This window comes from Dendropsophus ebraccatus, chromosome 9 (assembly GCF_027789765.1).
Source record: "Dendropsophus ebraccatus isolate aDenEbr1 chromosome 9, aDenEbr1.pat, whole genome shotgun sequence".
NCBI lineage: Eukaryota > Metazoa > Chordata > Amphibia > Anura > Hylidae > Dendropsophus > Dendropsophus ebraccatus.
In genome coordinates, this window is record NC_091462.1 from 32,102,467 (window position 1) to 32,119,668 (window position 17,202).

General features: G+C 41.0%; 1 protein-coding gene across 4 annotated transcripts in view; it reads left to right on the forward strand.

Annotated features, from left to right (window-relative positions):
* UBR3 (ubiquitin protein ligase E3 component n-recognin 3) overlaps window positions 1-17,202 on the forward strand; it is a 169,130-nt gene that overhangs the window by 42,144 nt on the left and 109,784 nt on the right. For all 4 annotated transcript variants that reach the window (XM_069982888.1, XM_069982887.1, XM_069982889.1 and 1 more), the window contains exons 10-19: window positions 775-908; window positions 2,735-2,821; window positions 3,383-3,448; window positions 4,151-4,240; window positions 4,743-4,871; window positions 4,953-5,005; window positions 6,868-7,001; window positions 8,516-8,601; window positions 9,520-9,661; window positions 16,604-16,700. In XM_069982888.1, the coding sequence (XP_069838989.1) occupies window positions 775-908; window positions 2,735-2,821; window positions 3,383-3,448; window positions 4,151-4,240; window positions 4,743-4,871; window positions 4,953-5,005; window positions 6,868-7,001; window positions 8,516-8,601; window positions 9,520-9,661; window positions 16,604-16,700 (1,018 nt within the window). The remainder of the gene's footprint in view (window positions 1-774; window positions 909-2,734; window positions 2,822-3,382; window positions 3,449-4,150; window positions 4,241-4,742; window positions 4,872-4,952; window positions 5,006-6,867; window positions 7,002-8,515; window positions 8,602-9,519; window positions 9,662-16,603; window positions 16,701-17,202) is intronic.

Genomic DNA, 17,202 nt, shown 5'->3' on the forward strand with positions numbered 1-17,202 from the left:
TTGTGAAGTTATTACGCTGCACCAATGATCCATCGATGGTTTGTACTGTCCAGCTATATGTTGTACAGGGTCTTTACTTCCTGCTCACATGTTAAACATAGATGGATGTCCTTTTGGTGTCCTCTGGGCAGATATACATTGATTTACATTAAAGCCTAGTTAACTGTGCCATTCCATTACTTCATGTTATACTTTTTTTTTTTTTCTTCAAACTAGTTGAGAAATAGTGAGCTTGCCAGACTACCTAGCTCTCTCCTTATTGGGATTATCTAAGGAGTTACATTTTATACTATAAAAAAAGAATTACTATGGTAGTTAAGAATGCAAGTTAGTTTACTTCCTTCTGCAGGAGAGCTATCTCATTTTAACTGAGAGTCTCCTCCAAAAGGAAGAGTAACCCATCTATTGACAACTGTGGCAGAGTTCTTGTCCCTTCTGTAAAGTGCAGGTACTTGCTTGATAACCTGTACTTACATGGTACCCTGCTTGGTACTGCCAAGGGGAAAGAACATCAAAGCAGTTATCTAAAGAGGACTATTCCTTTTGACTTAGACTGTGTTTAGCTACTGGTACTATTTTTTTTTCTCCTAACACTGAGGATTTTCTGAATATTCATCTCCATTCGCCACTGTATGTCTTCAATGTGTAGCAGAACCCCTGCTCGTTGGGTCGGAGAACTTTCTTCAGCCAACCAGTACCCTGCTGTATGTTGGTTGAATAGAACAATGATTGTTTTTTTTTAAGTGAATACTATTTTGATTTTAACTTTTCTAGGTATGAATTTGAATAAGCGGGAACTCAATGAGCACGTAGAGTTTGAGTCCCAGACATACTATGCTGCATTTGCTGCTGAACTTGAAGCCTGTGCCCAGCCAATGTGGGGTCTTCTGTCACACTGTAAAGTGAGGGTGAGTTCAATGTTCTTCGTAGCTTTTCTCCAAAAGGAAGAGAACTGACTTATGGTACACTCTGATTATTCTTACTATTTTTGTATTTGTTTTCTTAATTTTTGCTAAATTTTTCTGATTCTCCTGGAGACTTAACGATTCATTCCATACATGTCATTACCTTTTCTGTCTCCTTCCCCCAGTTCTGAGCCCGCTGCTCTGAGCTAAAGAGACAGAAAACTGTATATGAGCTTTTCAATCTCTCTCCATTCTGTAACTCCACTCAAGTGGATAATACAGCTTGTTCCACTGTTACTGTAATTACAATTCATTTCTGTTGGAGCTGCAGAAGTGTCAGGACAGAGCAAGCTCAGCTCTTAATGTAATCCCAGACACCTCGCTGTACTGAGTCAGTTGCTGCAACAGCAGGTTGGTCAGTGACCCCTCCTCTTTATCCCTTCATTCTGGATGAGATAGGAATAACTATTTACGTCATCAGTGTATACTCATCTTTTGCTCTTAAAATATTACTGTTCAAATTAAATTTTAAGGTGTTGCACAGACATGTCAAAACTTAAGATTGGTCAGGGTCTTAGAGCTTGGACTGGAGCGTTCGTCACTCCCTAGCTTGATCTGTCCTCATTGGAGCTCTGCAGATTTACAATGGAGCACATCTCCTGCAGTGAGTCAGATTGTGTTGCCAGCCAAGACAGAAGTGCGCCAGGCATTTCACCTGGCTATAAGTAATGATTGGAAGGGGTCTCAGCACTAAAACACCAACAAATCACCAAGACACCAACAAAGTATCACTTTACTTACCAAAAGATTTTGATATGTCATAGAGACATGTCAAAAGTTTTGATCGGTCTGGCTATATAAGAAACAGAGTCAGGCTTCATAGAGCTCCATTATAAGTCCGACTTTACTGCATCAAGGCTTCACTTCCTGGATAAAATGGTGATGTCACGACCCGACTCCCAGAGCTGTGCGGGCTGTGGCTGCTGGAGAGGATGATGGCAGGGGGACACTGAGGGACACAGGGCACTGGAGGGACACTGAGCATCCCTCTGCCATCATCCTCTCCAGCAGTCACAGCCCACACAGGTCTGGGAGTTGGGTCGTGACATCACCATGTTATCCAAGAAGTGACATCACCATGTTATCCAAGAAGTGAGGTCACCATTTTATCCAAGAAGTGACATCACCATGTTATCCAAGAAGTGAAGCCTTGATGCAGTAGTAAGTGAAGGGAAAAAAGCACTTTGTAAACATTTCCCGTAATAAGTGTATATCTAGGATTTGTATAACTTTTGGGGGGCAATACTATACTTAAAAAAAAAAAAAAAATTCGCCAGCCTTTTCCTTTTAATATGTCTGTATGACATGTCAGAGATTAATTTTAACTATCAGTAAAACATTACATTTGACCCCTATTGAACTAAATCATGAGCATGAGCAGGGTCTGCCATCATGTGCTTATTTCTTTTAAATACTTATCCCCAAGCAGGGGAGAAGTATAAAAGAAAAGACATGTCATCCCTGCTACCCCTCTAACCCTGAAATTAAAGCCCTCCCAGTTACCCTGGTTGGTTCCAGATTCAGTCTGGATGCTGTAGTGCAGGTGTCAGCAGAGAAGTGTATAGTCCAGTTGAGGTATGCTGTGGAAAGCCTGAAAGTCATGAGCCTATTTTAGCTTTATTTGCAAGACAGTTATTTAGCATCAGTACAGGTCTAGAACGGCCCATTCCTCATAGCTGAAAGTGTACATCTCTTTGTTAATTCTTACCATGAGGATGTTACATGATTGCTTTCTCTTTCAAAGTAAGTTGACCCAGTTATCTTTGTAGGAGACTCAGGAGTACACAAGGAATGTTGTCCGGTATTGCCTTGAAGCACTTCAGGATTGGTTTGATGCCATAAACTTTGTGGATGAGGTAGGTCTGGTGTATAGAGTAATTTTGCATTGTGTCCTCTGCCTTTTATTAAGCATTAATTAAAATGAAATCCAAGAAATTAACGTGATCTGTGTATATACAGTGTTGCTAAAATAGATGTGCTGTCTACTCGTATACTTATGTCACTTGAGAATCCGCTGCGTGTATGGGACTCATTCAGCTTCACACTACAGGATCCGCAGCGGATTTGGCTGCAAACTCGCAGCGTGAAATCTGCAGCGGATTCGGTACATGTGAAGCTATCCTTTAGGCTTATTAGTTGTTCGCATCCCTGTTACTGTACCTTGCACCCAACCAATTAAATACTGTTACTGTAAAGGACTCTCAAAGGCCCTATTGGGGGCTGGGAAAATAACTAAGATAATATAGAAGACCCGTAAGGGCACGTCGGATTTTGACTACTTTATTGAATTTAATGTAGAGAAAAATACACCTATTTATACCCCTTTAAAGACCTGATATAACTTATTGTGTTATGTGATGTGCACAATACCTGATTTATATATTTAAAAACCAATAACATTTCTGTTCTTTTTCCAGCCTGCTCCAAATCAGGTTACTTTTCATTTGCCTCTACATCGATACTACGCCATGTTTTTAAGCAAGGTACGTACATTATTTTTTGGATTATTCTCGGGAAATTTCCTGACATATGTTAACTGTGTCTATAGCCTTATAGACACAGGGTTATAGATGCCTGGCACCCCCCACCATTCTCTGTGTGTGCAAGCACTGCTGCTCTGCCTAATAGCTGATCTATGGGGTGCCACATGTTGGTAAACCACCAAGCAGATATTGATTTTACTGTAATTTTAGGGTATAACATAGGGAGCCTCCTTCCTCTGTTTTAACTCCTTAGATGTCCTGGAAATTACTAGAAATTGAGACTGCAGTCCCCAACCTAGCTCTCTGCCATGTTGGCTGTGTATTATATGATGGTCTGGACACATCTCCTGTGATGCAGCTGTATGTCAGCTACACCTTTTGGGTGCACTTGCTCAGTTTTGTGTGCTTATTGCCTGTTGACATCTTTTATAGAATCTATTTGGCTTAGGGCCCTATCTCTTAAATTGACCTAACAATAAATCTGCAGTTCTCTGCCTGTTTACATGTGATGGAGCTAAGACAAAAGCCGCTACTCATGACTCCTCAGTGCTAAATAGATATATAGAGAAAATGAGCCATGACCCCTAGTAAGTAGGAATAATGATCTGGCTGAGTGTAACATGCTTGTCGTCATCTCTTAACGCCTCTTTAGCCAAATGAAGATAAAGTGTTTTGTTCTGTTTTTCCCTATTTCCCCGGCAGGCTGTGAAGTGTCAGGAAATAGATTTGGATTCTATCTTGCCTGACCAGGAAATGCTGATGAAACTGATGGTTCACCCGCTTCTAATTCAGGTTCGGGACTTCTTTCTGTGTTGTCTTGTTATTACGTTGTTTGTGGTGCTATCCTCCTTGTCGCCAATAAACTATGCAGCATGAATGGTGATAGATTGCTAATGGGGGAACACATCCTTTACATCAGTGCTTCCCAAACTGTGAGGCGGGCCTCACCAGTGAGGCGCCCCCTAGTTGTTGGTGAAGCCCAGCTGGGGAGCCAGTTTTCACAAAAGTAACTATAATCTGCACAGTCCTTTTGCTGTTTGCAAAAATCTCAATTTTAGCAACATTATTAATTTATTTTGTACTTGCTTTATTAGTATAGAGAGCTTGGAAGATGGGTGAAAGGTAGCCCTAGCATTATTTTTAGCTTTTAAATGGACTGTCAGTCTGGTGAGGCCCACGCATTGCCTTGGTCTGTTGGGTGATGCTCTAGTAGAAAAAGTTTGAGAAGCGCTGCTTTACATGGACTGTATTTACACTCTGTAGTCAGCTTCATTTTTTCTGTTTTTTCTTTTAGGCAAGTCTATCTGAAATTCACAGCAACATGTGGGTACGGAATGGCCTCCAGATTAAAGGACAAGCTATGACCTATGTACAGTCCCATTTCTGTAACTCCATGATTGACCCCGACATTTACCTGTTACAGGTATGTTCATTTTATTGTGAGCTCTGCTGCTGTTCTGGTATATTCCCTCTTAAACTTAATCAAATTTTTTCTTTTATTTAGGTGTGTGCATCTAAACTAGATCCAGACTACTTTATTTCATCAGTTTTTGAAAGGTAAGATATGTAAATAAAGTGTACCTGTCCTTTTTATTTTATTTTTTTATTTTTTTTGCAGAAATCAATAGTACAGGTGTTTTTAAGAAACTTTGTAATTGGGTTTATTAGCTGAAAAATGCATTTCTATCATGAAAAAGCAGTTTGAAGCTCTCCCCCCCCCCCCCCCCCCCTGTTTTTATTGTTCTCTATGTTATGGGGAGGGGTGGAGGGAGATTAGGCACCAAAGCTAGACAACAAAGAGTTAATTTACAGCTACATCACTGGGCTATCTCCAAGTCACCACTGACCTCTGAATACCGGCTTTCACACAGCTACTGCTGTGTAATCCTCTGTTCTCTGCTGGCGACTAATCTCCCTCCTCCCTTCTACCCCTTCCCCTCTCCATAGAACAAACAGGGGCATGTCTGATTCAACAAGACGTGATTTCCTGAAAATGAGCAGTGAAGGAGAGCGAGAAGGGAGGGGGGCCTGGGGAAAGTCTTTTTGAATGCATATAATGGCATATTTGCCTAATAAACCCAAATACAAAGTTTCTTAAAATCGCCCCTACTATTGATTTCTGCAAAAAAATTAATAAAATACAACAGTGACAATTTAAATTTAAAATCAGGACATGCTTACTATAGTAATATAGAGGTGATTTATTACAGCTCCTCTTTCATTGTAGCAGAGCTGAGCGCTGAGCTGTAATTGGTTTCTGTGGGCAGTTTGCACCAGTGTTTATTTTACACCCTTTGGTAATTCTGGGCCATATTGTCCATTAGAATCAATGGAGCAGCGTCATGGAGGGGTGGAGGTTTTCTCCCACTGGGGGAAGGCTGGCCCACCTCCAGTGCTTCAGCCCGGGCTGGTGCTCTGTAATAGACTGGCGCCGTACGTGGGAATACGTGCTGCGGTTCTAAAAAAAAAGGACCGCGGCATTGGCTTCCCTGCACCAACGCCGTTCTATTCATATGCAACTCTTAAAGCGAATGTACCTGATAATACATTCACTTTAAGATTAATATTGCTCAGTCAGTTTAAAGACTGGTACAGCAACAGAGAATTGACAGGGGTTGTTTAGCTTTCTAAAATTGCTGGTCTGACTCAGAAAGAGCTACAACGTTCTTGCAAGTGCCACAGCCTGTTCAATGTTTACCAGTGCTCGTAACTACATTGTTATATGTTTAGTAGTGGTGGTGAAAGGTACTGCAGTGTTGGCCGGTTCATTTGAATGAGACAAAGCAGTACCTTACATTGCCACAATTGAAAGTGCAGAACTGCAGATACAAGCACTGGTAAACATTGAAGAGGCTATGGTACTTGCACGATCACCACAGCCTCCGTCAGACAGCTGACCAGTGTAGATGCCATAGTTGGACCCTTGCCTTAATTTTAGTGGTCTGTTTAACATGGCTTTCCTCCCTGAGTTATCCTTTAAAGCAGTGCTTCTCAATTCCAGTCCTCATCAACAGGTCATGTTTTGAGGATTTCCTTAGTGTTTAACAGGTGATATAATTATAGTCATTGCAAAAACATGACCTGTTGGTGAGGCCTGAGGACTGGAATTGAGAAGCACTGCTTTAAATCCTTATTATCACTTAAGAGAAATCTTTGGCATGTCACAAACACTCATCAAATGTCTTGATCAATTTGGGTCTTTGGATTGGAGCACTCAGGCATGCCCCTTGAGATAGATAGATATAAATAGGTTTAAAGGATAACATAAATAAATAAATAAAAATATATAAATATAATATATGTTGTTTATTAATTTTTACCTTTATCCTTTTAAACCTAATTTTATCCTAACATTGGTCATAATTCCAGTTTATTTTGAACTTACCGTCTTTACTTTCACCTTCCCTTTCATTACTTAGGTTTAAGGTTGTAGACCTTCTAACAATGGCTTCCCAGCACCAGAACACAGTTCTTGACGCTGATCATGAAAGGTCAATGCTTGAAGGAGCTCTGACATTTCTTGTTATCCTATTAAGTCTTCGTTTACATTTAGGTAAGTTGTATGGGGGGGGGGTCACATTAATAAGGTAAATATGATCTATATTCATAGACTTCAAGGACTGTGTTTTTTTTTTTTTTTTTTTATATATATATATATATATATCAATGTAACAGTTTATCATACTGAGCTCTATTTAGTAGAGAAATTGTGAAAAGGCTGGACAGCCATTTTATTAAAGCAGTTATCCAGTGCTACAAAAACATGGCCACTTTCTTTCAGAGACAGCACTACTCTTCCAGTTCAGGTGAGGTTTGCTATTTAGCTCCATTCATTTCAGTGGAAAACCTGCACCCAAACTGGAGACAAGAGTGTTGCTGTCTCTAGAAGAAAGTGGCCATGTTTTTGTAGTGCTGAATAACCCTTTTAAACACCGTGTAACTTTATTCCCTTGATTCAGAAGAATTTTTGGTTTTCTCACCTACAAAATAAAAACCTTAAGAACACTGTGGAGGTTACAATGTCCACACCTTTACACACCTTGACAGGGTTATCAAGCCTTGAGGACAGGCTATCAGCAGATAATCAGTGGCGGACTGACATCTGGCACCACCAATCAGTTGCTTGACTGGGCTGCAGTGCTTATGTGAGCCTCCCAGCGTTATTAGTGTTTGCCAGCACTCATACCTGCATCAGCATACTATTTGTGGTGGTGCAATGTACTGAAGGCTTGTAATAATATGGTGGTGTAGGTATGTGTGCAGCTAAACTTTGAGAAGACTGGCGCTCAATCTAATATTGATGACGTTTCCTGAGGCCGTCAACTTTATAAGGCTGGATAAAAGTTGGCCAAACAGGTACATATAGAAATGTTTCCTTTTGCCATTGTAGTATGTGGCCTCCAGTAGAGATGATTGAACAGGGCCAAGGTTCAGGTTTGTACAAACCCAAATCATTGGCATTTGACTTCCGCTGCCTTCCCGTTCCGTGGGAAAGGTGAAGACAGCCCGAGTACCCCCCGGAAAACAGGAATAAAGCCTAGGTAATAGGCTTTATCCCTGTTTTCCAGGTGGAACTCGAGCTGTCTCCACCTTCCCCACGGAATGGGAAGGCAGTGGGAGTCAAATGCAAATGGTTTGGGTTTATACGAACCTGAGACTCGGCCCTGTTCGATCATCTCTAGCCTCCAGCTCAAATCTTCCCAAATAAGATCCTCCAGCACAAGGGAAAGTAGTTCTGTGATTGGTTTCTACTAGTTCTGATTATGCCTTTAAAGGGGATACTGCAAAATAACAATACCCTCCAGCGCAGATGTTTTGGTGGTCCTTCCCTGGTCTGTATTTACAACCTGCTAGTAATGACATGCCATAACAGTATGTGACCACTGTGGCCAGTAAGTAGTTTAGACAGCCCTAAAGTAGTCACCAATTTCACTATTTGTGGCCTATCGTTTGTACAGACTATTAATGTATAAAATTGAAGAACACTATTACGTATACAGCTTGTTTTATTACGTTCTGAATATGTCTACCACCTATAACATGTGTTTTTCATCTTGTCTTTTATAGGAATGACAGATGATGAGATCCTGAGAGCAGAGATGATAGCCCAGTTATGTATGAATGACCGGACTCACAGCTCACTACTGGACCTTATATCCTTTTACACAAGTACTTGTATATTTGTACTGTTTGGTTTGAATCCGATTTACAGGGACCATTTGGGGTTTGTTCACAAGGGTAAAATTTTCATAATTTTTGACGTGGGACCCAGACCAATTTCTGCACCAAAAACCGTAGCATTTTTTAATTTCACACACAAAAAAAGACGAGATATTTTACTGCATTAATTCTATGAGGTTCCACTTTGAGTTCTCGTTGAATTTAATGGGAGCTTTAACGAAAGTTGTGCTTGAAAACTACATAAAAAGTCGCACCAAAGTCCACAGGGCTGGTTCTGAAGTACAATTTTTAGCTTGTTTTAGCCCCTGTAAACATGCACCATCACTCACAATATTTTTTTATGTATTTCAATCCTTAGTGATAGAAAAATGTTTATTTTTTTTTTTTTTTTTTTTTTACAAGTTGTGAAAAATTTACTGGGATTATGTGCTTTACAGCAGCCATATGTGCTATAAGTGCTGTGGTCTGGGAATGACTCATTGACTTCTATGCTGCTCCATTTACTCGCTGTGGGAGTGCTGAAGATGGCTTTGCACTGTGCTACATTGACTTCGGCATTACTATAGCTAGTGAATACAGCAGCAGAGTACATGCATGCATGTCTGGGAGTAAGGGGCCCCTGTTATAGAGGGGTTCGCAGCTGACTGGTACATGTCACCTATGAAATACTTATAACTAGAGATAAGCGAACGCTCTGCATCTGAATACTGGTGGCTGAAGCAGTTGGATTCAAGAAGTTGGCTGCATCCGACTTCTTTAGCCAGTAATCAAATGCATAGAGTTCGCACGAACCCGGACATGCTTGAGATTTGCTCATCTCTTATAGCATCATCATTTATCATGTTACCTTATTAAACATAAATACCTGTTTTCCTGAACCTTTGGTTAACATTCCAGAAAGCCCTAACCCCAAGAGCGGGATAATGCCAGGAAGCTGCAGCTTTGAGTCTGTATTGTCTGCAGTTGCCGACTTTAAAGCTCCTGTATTTGAACCTGGAGGTTCCATGCAACAAGGAATGTACACACCAAAGGGTAAGTGTTTCCACTGTGAAGATTGCCTTGGAGTATGTCAGGATTTTAGAATTAGCTTCCGTTTATTCATAAAGTTACCTCAGGGCTGTCACAGCTGTCATGTTTGGTTAGAGCTGTATACTGTACATAAGATATACAACACAGGTAGAACTGGGGATTTATTTTTAGGGCCCTATTACACAACACAGGTAGAACTGGGGATTTATTTTTAGGGCCCTATTACACAACACAGGTAGAACTGGGGATTTATTTTTAGGGCCCTATTACACAGAGTGATAATCTGCTGTATCAGGTCCATTTGGGCTGATCATCGCTCCATGTAATAAAGACAATGATCAGCTGATGACATTGGTCATCGTTTGATCGCATCTTTTTGTTCTGACCTAAAATCATCAGCTGCTGGGTGCATATTGCTGCTTATAATGGCGGTGCATGCTGACGGCTGACGACTGTGTTAAAAAAAAAGTTATAAATACCTCTCCACCTTGATGTCCTGCTACCTTTAGCCTGCTCCCCACAGTGTCAGAATTGATAGGCCGCTCCCCGCAGTGTCAGATTTGACAGGCCGCTCAGCCGATCACTGGTCGCGCCACTGTCCTGGTGATTGACTGAGCGGCCTGTCACACTGTGGGGAGCGGACTAAAGGTAGCAGAACAGCAGGGAGCGCAGAGAGGTATTTATAACTTTATTATTTTATTATTATTTATTGTTTTACACTTCTTTGCAAGAGCTGCCTGGACATTGCATGTCATTGGGCTGTGTAATGTGGCCCTTATTAAGGAGGCATATAGTCATCTACTTCATCCTATATGTAAATAAGAAAACACATACTAGACTCTCTTGTCTTGGAAATAACCCTCAGAATATGGAACAGTGCACATATGTACGCTCAGTCTCGTTCTGCTACCTGAGCAAGACAGGACAGTATATCAAGAGCAGATTCCCTATTCTTAAAGGAGAAGTCAGTTGAAAATTTTTATTAAAGTATTGTATTGCCCCCCCAAAAGTTATACAAATCACCAATATACACTTATTATGGGAAATGCTTATAAAGTGCTTTTTTTCCCTGCACTTACTACTGCATCAAGGCTTCACTTCCTGGATAACATGGTGATGTCACTTCCTGGTTGAAATGGTGATGTCACTTCCTGGTTGAAATGGTGATGTCACGACCCGACTCCCAGAGCTAGGTGGGCTGTGGCTGCTGGAGAGGATGATGGCAGGGGGACACTGAGGGACACAGGGCACTGGAGGGACACTGAGCATCCCCCTGCCATCATCCTCTCCAGCAGCCACAGCCCGCACAGCTCTGGGAGTCGGGTCGTGACATCACCATTTTATCCAGGAAGTGACATCACCATGTTATCCAGGAAGTGAAGCTTTGATGCAGTAGTAAGTGCAGGGAAAAGAGCACTTTATAAGCATTTCCTGTAATAAGTAATGAGTATATGAGTATAGAGTAATGAGTATATTGGTATAACTTTTAGGGGGCAATACAATACTTTAATAAAAATGTATTGCCTTACTTCTCCTTTAAAAAGTGTGGCTAAAAGATGCCTCTTGTTTGCTTTTTGTACAGTGTGCGTTGCTTTTTGTCCATGGAAAATTGAATCTGAGAATAACCTTTCTGATAGGTCACTTTTAAATCTTTACTGTTGCTTTATAAAGTTTTTGACGGGTCGTTCAGTCTCACCGCACCTCTCTCCCTGACTAGTTGCATGAGATGGGGGACTTCATAGACTGACTAACTATTTAAATATATAACATTTCCATGTTCTGTGACCCATAAACTATTCCCCCCCCCCCATTTTTCTGTAACAGGCCGTTGTAAGAACTTGTTTTTTGCAGGGTTGTAGTTTTTGTTTTCACCATTTTAAAGTATGTATTGGTATTTTTCTCTTTATGGTGTTGACTGGGGGCCGAGACGGGGAAAATAACTTGATATTTTAATAGTTTGGACCAATTTATTCATTTTTTTTTATTTTTTTTATGAGAAATGGGAAAGCTTTAAGTTTTCAATATTTCTTGTATTTTTTTTTAAACTTTAAACAATGTATATATTTTTTTATTGCTCTGTGACAGTTTCCCTAGTACAATCCCTGCCTGTAATTATGACAGCACTAAAGTGACAGTCTTAGTATGGGATAAATAATGTTATATTCCAAGTGTATCTGTAAAGTTGTATTGTGCAGCACACGCACACATTTTGGGTATGATCACCTGCCGCTGATTCCATAGCTCGCCCTCATTCTCCTCTCAGTCCATGCCATAGACTCCATTCTATGGTCGGGCGGTTTCTGTCGTCCGTCCGAAGAACGAACCTGTTTGTTCTTTGGACGGATAGCAGAATCCGCCTGACCATAGAATGGCGTCTATGGCAAGGGCAGAGATGTGCACGGCCGCAAGTGGGGGTGATCCACCTGGATTCTTCAGTATTCACTTTTTCAAAGCTGCGTTTCTGAAAACTTGAAAACTTTGCGTGCGCACTCGCCTGAAAGATGTTTGTAATGTAGTGACACACAACTTACTATAGTATTAGATAGTACAGTAGTAGTGATTTAGTGTGACATGGAGATTTGTGGACGCCTATAAGCATTGTACACATGCAGCTCCCATGTATTCTACACATTGACCACATGATGGAGCTGATAGTCTGCGCCCTCTATGGCCCCAGTTATTATGTTAAAATAGTCAGAAATTTCAGGGTTTAGGCTCATGATTCATGGAACGACTCATTGAGCACTGCCCGGGATCCAAGTAAATACCAGTTTAGTGGGGCAGAACTGATGAGCTGATATTTTTTTATTTATTTGTCTCTTCTTCAGAATGTCATTGCTTCTCTTGTTGAATAGATCTGATGGTAGGATCATTTATTTTTACATTTGTATCTGTATTGACCGCCACCTCATTGTAGGTAAAAGCTGGCTAAACTAAAAAGTTTTATTGTTTATAATAAAATGCTTTAATAAAACAAGTAGTAAACCATCATCCTTAGTCTTGGTATGCTTATATTGTGTAATGATGACCAGTGCTTAAAGGGGCTGTCTTCTCAGACAATCACTTTTATATGGCATCTGCTATAGACATTAGCTGTTACAGGGGATATGTGGTATTCTGGTAAGTTCATATGTGGCATCAGAAAACAGAGCTACAATCACGTAGTGTCATTATTAGTCTACATGAGGCTGTCCATAAACAAGCACTGTATAAGAACCCTTCACCAGGCACCATCAGCGATCAACTATTGCTGGATTGTTTGTGCAACCCTTTATGGCAGTCAGTCATTGGCCACATATTCTGTATAACTCTTTTTTTTTTTTTTTTATCAGCTGACCATGGTGAAAAAAATATGTTAAGGAAATATTCACACATACTGTATATGCTGCGGATATTTTGTGGCTTTCAGGCATCTATATTGCATTCAGCAGCGTATATGTATGTGTAAACATACCCCAAGACTGTTGGCTTGTTCATTTCATTGCTGAGGCCATTATAAGGGATTCTCATATAGTCTTTACAGTGAAGTGATTGATTTCATTCGCAAACTGGATGTGTCTAGTGACAGACAACATTCTTAGAAGTCATACTGCTGCATTTTAGTGTCTCCCATCCCATAGTGCTATTAGACCCTGCATAGATACCTATGGTATCTTGGGTTACGTCACTAAAATTGGAAGAAATCAGGCTATTGCAGCCGCAGTCCAAATGCGGAATGTGACTGTTTCTTAAAGTGTCACTGTCGTTTTGTTTGTTGTTGTTGCAGAAATTAATTGTAAAGGCGATTTTAATAAACTTTGTAATTGGGTTAATTAGGCAAATTAGCCATTATCTGCATTCAAAAATACTTTGGCGATTTTTATTTTCTTTTGCAGCAGATCGCACCTTAATATTTTTAGTAAGTCTTTCCCCATCAGTTTACATCATCTTCCTATTCACAGCAACAAAGCCAGCTGGTGAGGGGTTAACCTTCTCCCAAGTACATTACTTAGAAACATTTGCCTCCAGGATACGACACAGTTCTTCATGCGGCGGCTCTTCCGGGGCATTGTAGCACAAAATATAGTTTTTTCAATTTGCATTTACTTGACCTTTCCGGTAACCCCGATCTCACGTGATTCCACACCTTCCAGGGTTTCAGCAAAATCGTAGCGTCATCTCTTCTAGGGCTGGGATTTGTTCTATCGCTTTGTATTGATTTATATACATGTGTACATTTTAATTTAATATGGGCAATTCTTGTAACAATAGAAATGGCCACCTGGGGGGGGGGGGGGAAATCTCTCTTTGCCTTTCCTAGACATGTAAAATTACTTAATTCATGTATATGTAAGGGAACCTTTCTAATCTGGGACTGTTATTAATACTGTTCAAGGGAATGGATGGCACGGCTCTTTGGTATCAGTGTAGAAATAACACTGTATAAGGGGTACAGTGTGTAATGACACCCCCGGTTATATTCTAGCATATAGGCATCAAAGAGTGAGGCAGCAATTGGGACCCCCGCTCTTTATGAAGCACAATGGAGAGCTGCTGTTTACAAGTGGCTCTTTTTCTGACGGACTTGATCTGTCCTTGTATATTACAAGGATGGGCAGTCATGAATGGTCTAGGTCTTCTGAAGCCCTACAATACATCTGACCAGGGCTAGCCAGGTCTGAGCCATGTGATATACCAACCAGTGACGCACTCTGGCTTATCCATTTTGGAGTAAGGGACAGAAAGAGTGATGGGAAGCACTTAGCACAAGGCAAGAAACTGATGAGCTGGATCTTTGTATTGACCCCCCCAGTGTTTCTGTGAGCAAGCTATTGAGATTGTCAAATCCCCCCTAAAAAGGAGTGTCAGTCACAGATGTCATCACAACATGCAATAACCACAGATGTTCACAAAATAGTATAGTAACTGTGCGGCGTGCACTAGTGTTGTACTAGTACTGTTATGTATAGTCCAGCTCTCTTCCAGTTTGACACAATGTCAGACCATGTTGTCCTCTCCTGAAATCCAGATCGATCATTCTTGTCTATACTGATAGTTCCCACCCAGTATTTTTGCTCAGTATTTTGCAACAGCAGCGGATTAAAAACACAAAAGCTATGTTCACACACTGTTGAAATTAAATGGATGCCTGTCATTTAATGGCAAATAACGATCGTTCTTTCATAACAGCTGTTTTTTTTATTTTAAATAACTGCACTTGTTAGCCCCCTACTGTTGTCTCCAGTTTGGGTGGGGTTTTGAAACTCTGTTCCATTGAAGTAAATGGAGCTTAATTGCAAACCGCACCTGAACTAGAGACAACAGTAGGGGGAAAAGTGGCCATGTTTTTGTAGCGCTGGATAACCCCTTTAAATTCAGGGACGTATAAATAGCTGCTGCTGCCCTAGGCACTAAACCTGAAGACTCCCCATCTTCACGCACCAGTTATCATCATAAAGAAATGGGAGTGTGGCTTCGGCCACATGCATTTCTCTACATGTAGAAACATTGTCTGAATCATGTTTTTCATGGTTTTAAAGTGACACTGTCACCCCCTTTGTGCATTCTGACATCTCTACACAGGTGTAAAGGGTAAATTTAGCGTTTTCATACCTTATTTCATATCATACGTCATGGTGCTTTTTCAAGTAAAAAGTGTCCTTTTATCAACTGCAGATTGTATTAAGTGGGTGTGGCCTCGCGGCAATGGCACCACTTAGCCCCGCCCACAACGACATCGATGACCCGCCCCTTGACGCCCATTGGTTGGCCGCCGTAAAGGGGGTGTGGCCTAGACCTTTCGGCAACCTGTTCCAATGGGCGGCGAGGGGGTGGGGCCAATGGTGCGGTTGTGGGCGGGGCTAAGTGCTGCTAATGTCACGAGGTCACGCCCACTTGATGCAATCTGCAGTTGATAAAATGACACTTTTTACTTGAACAAACACCATGACGTATGATATGAAATAAGGTGTGAAAAAACGCTAAATTTACCCTTTACACCTGTGTAGAGATGTCAGAATGCACAAAGGAGGTGACAGTGTCACTTTGACTGCTTAAAACATAAAGAAATTTCACCACAGGTTTGGTAGATTGGTAGGTAATAGCTCCAGGCTTCACATTTAACACTGCCACACCACACCTGACAAATACTACCATACCCCCCCCCCCCCCCTTTCTTGAAAAGACACCAGATTTACTGGCAAGTCCAAACAGGAGGTGTGGGACTAAATAAAATAAAAGAGAAAAGTTTGTTTCTTTCCCCCTGCTCCCTGGTGCTGCCCTCCTGCAAGGTGTTGCTCTAGACCGGACCACTGGTGCCTAGTGGTAAATACGGCCCTGATTAAATGTCGGCCATCCGCTCCATTTCAGCAGTGTCTGAACATAGCCTTTCTGTGTTTTCAGTCCACTCCTGGTTTTGGTTGCAAAATACCGACCAAATTACTGAGCAAAAATACTGTGTGTGAACATAGTCCTACAGTGCATCAAACTTCAGCGGTGTTAAATTAGAACTTGGTCTTGATAGGTTTACACGTCCGCAATATTCGGTTCGTGCATGTACTGTATACTGCCGACCGGACCTGAGAATTACCGCCATTATGATTATTAAAACGGTAGCTCTGAAACTGTTTGAATATTCACGCTACTGTTCTAACCCAGCATGTCAGTGCAGTAGCGCAACTATTTAAACAGTTTTGGATCTCCCGGCATAATAATAAATGATTATGGCGCGAGTCTGGAGGTCTGATATGCACTGTACATATTGCTGACGTGTGAATGGCATTGTTGCTTATAACTGACAGTATGCAGAGTTTGCAGACAACTTTAAGAAGTTAATAACCATCATTATATAATTCGCATTAAATTCCTTAAAACTGGAAAGTTCCTTTTAAGTTCCGATATTCTGTGTATTGCACTCGGCTGTAAATACTAATTCACTAATCTGGGTCATCTTTTCCCTTCCTGAAGGTGAGGTCTGGGACCAAGAGTTTGACCCTGTGATGGTTATCCTCCGTACAGTGTACCGCAGAGACGTGCAGTCTGCCATGGACCGATACACAGCATTGTAAGTGGCGGCTTTCGGAGTCCTGTAATTTTGAGCTTCTAAATGATTCACGTGGCGTATGATTTCTATTATGACGGCAGCAGTGTAACTGTTTTGCATCTTTTTTTTTTCTCTTTTAGAATGAACAGACAGTCGTAATTATTGTTTCTTATAGACAAATGATTTTATTTTTTACCAAATATCAGTAAAGGGCATTAGTTGTAGGCATAAAATGCTCTCCTGCAATTTAGCTGACATCCGGGGTTTCATTTCCATTCGTCTCGTAGTGTTTTTGGAATGAGCCGTCAGAATGAATGATGCATTGCCTTCCAGCGTGAGCAAATATTGCTTAACCTTTATTCCAGAGCAATTTATTTGCTAATTGGATGTTGCAGTTCCCTGAAGTCCTGCTAAAAAGAGACTTTAAAGTAACCTTGCCTTTTTTTTTTTTTCTTCGAAAGGAGTTTTCCGTTTGGTTTATTCTAACTAATGTCATGACTAGTGAAGAGTTTACTGATCAAGG